This window comes from Ammodytes marinus (assembly GCF_949987685.1).
Source record: "Ammodytes marinus genome assembly, contig: scaffold_558, whole genome shotgun sequence".
Lineage (NCBI taxonomy): Eukaryota > Metazoa > Chordata > Actinopteri > Uranoscopiformes > Ammodytidae > Ammodytes > Ammodytes marinus.
This window is the reverse complement of record NW_027648453.1, coordinates 5,001-12,500: the sequence shown is the minus strand read 5'-3', so window position 1 is coordinate 12,500 and position 7,500 is coordinate 5,001. Positions and strand designations below refer to the sequence as shown.

Here is a 7,500-nt window from a genome sequence, read left to right as displayed (position 1 = left end):
GAGACAGAGAGAGAGAGAGAGAGAGAGACAGTAAGAAAACCGTTTTCCAAACTTATTGATGATCTGTCATCAGTAACTGACCAGTTTCCTGAACCAGTTTGGAAGTTTCCCGTTCGTCTGAAGCGGCTCCACATCTGAAACAGACACATAAACATGCTGTTACAACAATGTGTGTAATGAGTTAAAGGTGTAGTTAGTGATTCTTGAAAATAATAATAATAATAATAATATAATAAAATGTTTATTTGACAGGGACAATACATACAACATTGCCACAAAAAAATGGGAAAATGTGATGCATATAAGACGTCTAGCTTCAGCTAATTTGCAGTCTTTGTCCCTGGGTCAGGCTTTAAAATACAATCAAAGATACTAAATACAATAAATGCAGTGAAAGAGATACAGTGAATAATACAATTAATAGGAACCATGAGTCAATACACACAGCTGTAGTTATACTTGCTTGTTGTCAAAAAACTAACTTGAATTGATTCTGCAAAACTTTTGTAATTGTAATTTTTTTGCTCATGTCCATAAAGCGTTCTGACCAGCAGCCTGATAAAGAGTTACACATTGTAGCTTTAACCCCCTCTCACCGTGTGTGGTGTCTAGTCTGTCGGGGGTCCGGCTCTCCTCCTCTTCCTCCAGATGATGAAGAGATGAAACGGGGAGAGTGATGAAGGTTTCTCTCCTGAAACAATGACATCATCAATATGAGACACATTCCCTGTGTTCCAGTCCCCATACTCCCCGCTATTAACAATTTTCTCTATTCTACATACTACATCTGACCACAATAAGAATCTAGTTAGTATGCAGTAGGCATACACTTGGGACATACTTTAACTTATTTATTTCATCATAACATGGCGCCTTGATCTTGCCTCTATATGCCTATTGCCTTTATATCCGTCGCATCCCCGTTTGTTTTCATATGGAGGCTTCGTCGATGTGACGTCACTTCACGTGCGCACTGGATTGTGGGTCAGAATCGCCCAAATAGGATGCACTTTTCAACACTAACAATCTTGGCCGCATGAAGTAGGACATCCGGGTACTTCTAACCATCCTAAATCTGGCCCCAAGAATCGGGACATCCTAAATCTTTTTTCTACATACTATATAGTAGAAAGTATGCGATTCGGAACGCAACCTATTTTTTCTATTCTACATACTACATCTGACCACAATAAGAATCTAGTTAGGATGCAGCAGGCATACTATTGGGACAAACTTTTACTCTCTTATTTCATCATAACATTGCTCCTTGATCTTGCCTCTTGCTTTTATATCCGTCTCATCCCTGTTTGTTTTCATATGGAGGCTTCGTCGATGTGACGTCACTTCTGGTGCACACTGGATTGTGGGTCAGAATCAGTCACTGAGCCTCCCAGTGAAAACAACCAGCGATGAGACGGATATAAAAGCAAGAGGCAAGTTCAAGGAGCCATGTTAGGATGAAATAAACAAGTTTAAGTATGTCCCTTTTGTAGCATACTGCATAAGGTTTACTGACCTGATATTTGGTTGCTTGGCGATGCTGGTTAAAGGTGCAGTGGGGAGTTTTAGGCCACGCCTCTTTCGCATTGTGCTTGTCATCTGAGAATCCAACCTCCACACAAACACACAGCTACACACACAGACAGACAGACAGACAGACAGACAGACAGACAGACAGACAGACAGACACGTTCATACACACACAGAGACAGAAAGACAGACAGACAGACACACACACACAGAGGCAGACAGACAGACAGAGACACACACACACAGACACACACAGACAGACAGACAGACAGAGACAGACACACAGAGACAGACAGACAGACAGACACACACACAGACAGAGAGACACACACACACACACACACACACACACACACACACACACAGACAGAGACACACACACACAGAGGCAGAGAGAGAGAGACAGAAATACACATAAGTAAATAAAAGTATAATATTTTTAATAACATATAATTGTATCTATTCAATAAATAACAGTACAAATACATCAGAAGTCGTATTTCAAGCAAGAATGGGAAATAATTTTGCTTTTAAAATGTCAACAATTAATGTCGTCGGTTCCCAAACACTTACTCAGTGTTGTTTAAAGAAATGGTGATGTCAAACAAGGGTAAATGGACCCTGTCCCCAACGTGTTGCAATAGAGACAGTGCATGAAATAGGCCACGCCCATCGTGGGGGAAAACATTGAACAGCGCTCCATTCACTTTGTATTGAAGGAGACCTGTCTTCTGCAAACACACTTAATTAAAACTTAATCAAACATCCATTTAAGAAAAAAACGTAACTTTCTTTAAAGCCACGACTCTTGTCTGTCCATACGAGCTGTTTTTGTGAAAAATGATTGAGTAATTTTCAATATTGAGGTGTTTTTTCCCGTCCGGGAGGGTTAGCCTACAGCAGAAGGCTAACATTAGCCTAGCATACAGCATACATTAGTTAAGAGTTTTGTCTCGATATTGAAAATTACTCAATACTTTTCAGGGTTCAACATAACTTTTTTTTCCTACTGGCCCGCCAGGCCAGTGGATCCGAGTTTTACTGGCCCCTTGTATATTTTCACTGGCCCTGCACACACTTTTTTTTTCTTCATAATTTAGTGTCAATAATTATAATACCTGTATCAGAAAAATAAAGAAAGATAACCAGATCTAAAGGGAATATCTATACTGTAACAGTATAGATATTCCCTTTAGATTTGGTTATTTTTCTTTTAGTTAATTATATGAAATGTTGATATTGCTCATACACATAATATAAAACCAGGCAAACATATTGAATTAGAAGCCTACAACTGAAAGTATGTTGAAAGAGTCGGCCAGTATTTTAAAGTCCAGTAGTTTGATGGTTGTTTTTATTCTTGAATTTGGGCAGTTTAATGAATAGTTCACCTGCAGAAGTCATGTTCAAACATAAAAAAAAATAAGAGATGAAGGTCTGATCATTCTTTGTGTTGTGGTAGGCTGTTTTTATTACTTTCTCTATATGCATTAGGGATGTGAATGTGTCGACCGAATGACCGGTTTTCCACTTGCGCTCAAGTTGACTTTAAAAATAGAATAGAAATCCGAAAATCAGTGGGTTATGCCGTTTTTTTAATGGGAGATTTCACCGTGTATGTGAGTTCACGTCTGGTCGTGAGCGCGCTGCAGGAGTAGTCACTTCTCCATGAAGTGTCACCTTCACATATAAGAGTCCGGTGTGGGACCATTTTTTCAAACTATTGATAAAAAACAATGCAGTGCAAAATATGCAGCACAAGTTAAACGCTCGTCTAAGACTATGACGTTAAATCACCTTAGAAACACACAATGCCTTCGTCCGATCACAGCAGCGTTTCACCGTGTGATCTCAGCAGCGAGTGAGCCGCCGCGCAGATGAACTGTGGTTTGTGGCTAAAATAATAACCGGGGATATTCTCCCCGTTAGCGATTTCAATGGGAAAGACTTCCGCGATCTGATTGAATGTCTCGAGCCTGAAAACACAGTGCCAAACTGCGCGACTATAGGAACTGTACAGTGAGCGGAGTCCCTCCGTTCGTTTCTGTCTACAACCGACACAATCACCGGAGACGCATTCACAGCGTTTAAATAACGCCTCTCATTTGTACCATTGGGGCTTGGATGCAAATAGCCTACTGTAACATTACGGCGGCAGATAAAGGAAAAGCGCAGTTATCATTTTCTGCACCTCAACCTCTGCTGTGGGAAGAAAGAAAGGGGGCAGAGTAAGTCGATTGATTTGTAGACTCGCAGGCGGACGGTAGGCAGCTCTGCCAACGGAGCGAGAGTGCAACCCCTTGTTGCTCCGCCTGTCAAAACGCCCACGCATCGGTTGTCCACTGGCCTTTCATTAAAAAATATATTTTATATTAGGTTTATTATATTGAGTCTTAAATAAACACTGCTTTCATTACGACTCTGAACGCGCATTTCAATGAACCATGATGTAGTCTACAAAAAGATACTGAACTGTGATTGGCCAGTCACTGGCCCGGGCGGGACAGTGACTGGCCAATCAACTTGCCCTGCATATGATTTTACTGGCCCCGGGCCATCGGGCTATACGTTATGTCGAACCCTGACTTTTTCACCAAAACAGCTCGTATAGACAGACAAGAGTCGTGGCTTTAAAGAAAGTAACGTGTATTTGTGAAAGGCATGTCGTATTACGTTTTTATTAAGTTTGTTTGCAGAATACGGGTGTCATTCAATACAAAGTGGATGGAGCGCTGTGTATTGTTTTCCCCCACGATGGGCGTGGCCTCCGATTATGACGCGTTCCACACTGTCTCTATATTAAAATGTTATATTTGTGTATATTGACAAAAAAACAATAACGTTTATCAGTTTAACCCTTAGGGCCCGTTATAATATTAGGCACACTTGTACCGCTAAGGTCCGTAAAATGGACATTTCATTGAGGTAGCTATAAAAAATATTATACATTATTTTTTTTCTACTTTTTTTTTGCCAATTATTTTCCCTCACATCTGCCCTAACTATTAATATAAAATAGTCATGAATTTTAAAAGATGTTAACCCTTTAAATGCCAGGTTTTGGTCATGATGCCATCGTATTTTAGATGAAAAAAACTGAAAAACTGAAATATTTTCAATATAGGGGAAGGTGGGGTGATTTGTGCATTTTGGAAGTTGCAAAACCCCTTGTTTCTAGAAAACCGTGGAAGAAATTGGAAATGTGACCACATATTTAAGAAGAGCCATCCATTTGACTCATCCTGTAAAGAAGGGAGACACAAGGAATAAGATATAAGCACATTTAAGCTCAAAAAACTGTGTTTTGCCTTTCAAAGTAAAATTTCCATGATCAAGGTTTTTTGATTATTGTGTCTGAACAATTATAGACACGTTTGAAAACATTTGACACATGTTTTAGTGCTTTGGTATGCTACACTTTGAGTCTATATAGTTAGCACAATGTCAACCCTAAATTGCTGCATCATGCCTATTATCCAAAATTCTGGGGATGGGGTGATTTGTGCGCAAGGGCCTGGGTGAGTTATAAGTAAGTAAGTAAGTAAAATGTATTTATAAAAGCACATTTATGACAGTTTGCACTGTCCAAAGTGCTGTACATAGTGCATTCAGTAGGTAAACAATGAAGGTAAAATAACAATAACCAAAATAAAAGACGTAAAGCCCATACATCCACATAAACACAGATAGTAGTGCAGAGGTAAGTAAGTAGTGCAGAGGTTAATGGGGAGGAAACACCAGGGTGTACATATGGGTTTTGAGCCTTGATTTAAAGGCAGAAATGTAGGGGGAATCACATTTGTCAGGTGGCAGTTGGTTCCACAAGCACGGAGCAACTAGTGCAAAGTACATTTCTGAGAGTTGTGCCAGTGGCATGGCTGTATACGCTGGTCACCAAAAGAAAGTGATAGTCTACAGTAGCTCAGGAGAGAGTGACATCTCAATTCCACTTAACGACACCACTGATGAGAGTTCAGATGGCCAGAAAGATGATGATGGTGACTTTGTCATTGTGACACAATGACGCACAAATCACCCCACTACGTGGGGTGATTTGTGCGACAAGACAACTTTTTTTCCGAAAGCTATATTTCTTAAACAGTTTATTCCAGATCCAAAGTTTTTATTGCCAGGGATGCACAACATCCTGAAATATATGTACATATTTGAGTTGGAGACATAACTGTCAAGGCCTCACTTTAAAATCACTTTGAGTAAAAAGTTGCACAAATCACCCCACCTTCCCCTACTACATGCAAACTAATTTTTTTTGTGTTGAATTATTAGGCCTGTGATGTGTCAATGATGAGCAGCAAAACTGATTTTCAGGCATTATTATTTTTTGTGCAGTGTCAAATACTCACACTCGTACCGCTAAGGTCCGTAAAATGGACATTTCCTTGAGGTAGCTAAAAAAAATATTATACATTAATTTTTTTCTACTTTTTTTTTGCCAATTCTTTTCGCCCACATCTGCCCTAACTATTAATATAAAATATTCATGAATTTTAAAAGATGTTAACCCTTTAAATGCCAGGTTTTGGTCATGATGCCATCGTATTTTAGATGAAAAAAACTGAAAAACTGAAATATTTTCAATATACTACATGCAAACTAATTTTTTTTGTGTTTAATTATTAGGCCTGTGATGTGTCAATGATGAGCAGCAAAACTGATTTTCAGGCATTATTATTTTTTGTGCAGTGTCAAATACTCACACTCGTACCGCTAAGGTCCGTAAAATGGACATTTCCTTGAGGTAGCTATAAAAAATATTATACATTATTTTTTTTCTACTTTTTTTTTGCCAATTCTTTTCCCCCACATCTGCCCTAACTATTAATATAAAATATTCATGAATTTTAAAAGATGTTAACCCTTTAAATGCCAGGTTTTGGTCATGATGCCATCGTATTTTAGATGAAAAAAACTGAAAAACTGAAATATTTTCAATATACTACATGCAAACTAATTTTTTTTGTGTTGAATTATTAGGCCTGTGATGTGTCAATGATGAGCAGCAAAACTGATTTTCAGGCATTATTATTTTTTGTGCAGTGTCAAATACTCACACTCGTACCGCTAAGGTCCGTAAAATGGACATTTCATTGAGGTAGCTATAAAAAATGTTATACAATCTTTTTTTTAACTTTTTTTTGCCAATTTTTTTCTCCTACATCTGCCCTAACTATTAATATAACATAGTCATGAATTTTAAAAGATGTTAACCCTTTAATTGCCAGGTTTTGGTCATGATGACATCGTATTTTGGAGGAAAAAACTGAAAATGTTTATTATTTTCAATATACTACATGCAAACTAATTTTTTTTGTATTGCATTATTAGGCCTGGGATATGTCAATGCTGAGCAGCAACACAGATATTTAGGCATTATTATTTTTTGTACAGTGTAATAAACTGACACTCATACCGCTAAGGTACGTAAAATGGACTTTTGAAAAAGGTAGCTATAAAAAATATTATACATCGATATTTTTCCAACTTTTTTAGGCTTGAATTTTAAACCAACATCAGTACTAATCATAAATTGAATTTTTGTGTTAGGAAAAGAACCTCACCTGCAGTCCATGCACATTTTCCACTCTTTTTGTTATTATCCAGAAGTGAACAGTGAACAGTGAACGGGCCAAGAACAGTGTAACAGGGACATCATTGGCTAAATAAAGTTGTGTGTATGAGAGAGACTGTGTGTGTGTGTGTGTGTGTGTGTGTGTGTGTGTGTGTGTGTGTGTGTGTGTGTGTGTGTGTGTGTGTGTGTGTGTGTGTGTGTGTGTGTGTGTGTGTGTATCCCCATGACCTAGACATTATGAGCAAAAGGCTAGTGGTTTTCAAGTGGCACTGTTTTCATTCACTCTGTTCCATGTGTAGTTTTTCATGCAGAGGTTCAAAATCCCTCTAAAGAGGACTTTGTATAAATGCACAGCACACACACCTACCTGAGGTCCATAC

At 38.5% G+C, this 7,500-nt stretch overlaps 1 protein-coding gene across 1 annotated transcript in view; it reads right to left on the bottom strand.

Annotated features, from left to right (window-relative positions):
• LOC307270505 (WD repeat-containing protein 62-like) overlaps window positions 1-7,500 on the bottom strand; it is a gene marked incomplete at its 3' end in the record, with an annotated part of 13,399 nt that overhangs the window by 1,358 nt on the left and 4,541 nt on the right. Inside the window, exons 4-6 of the mRNA XM_080054388.1 lie at window positions 1,517-1,630; window positions 597-691; window positions 82-134 (exon numbers count right to left, since the gene is read on the bottom strand). Of these exons, the coding sequence (XP_079910514.1) occupies window positions 82-134; window positions 597-691; window positions 1,517-1,630 (262 nt within the window). The remainder of the gene's footprint in view (window positions 1-81; window positions 135-596; window positions 692-1,516; window positions 1,631-7,500) is intronic.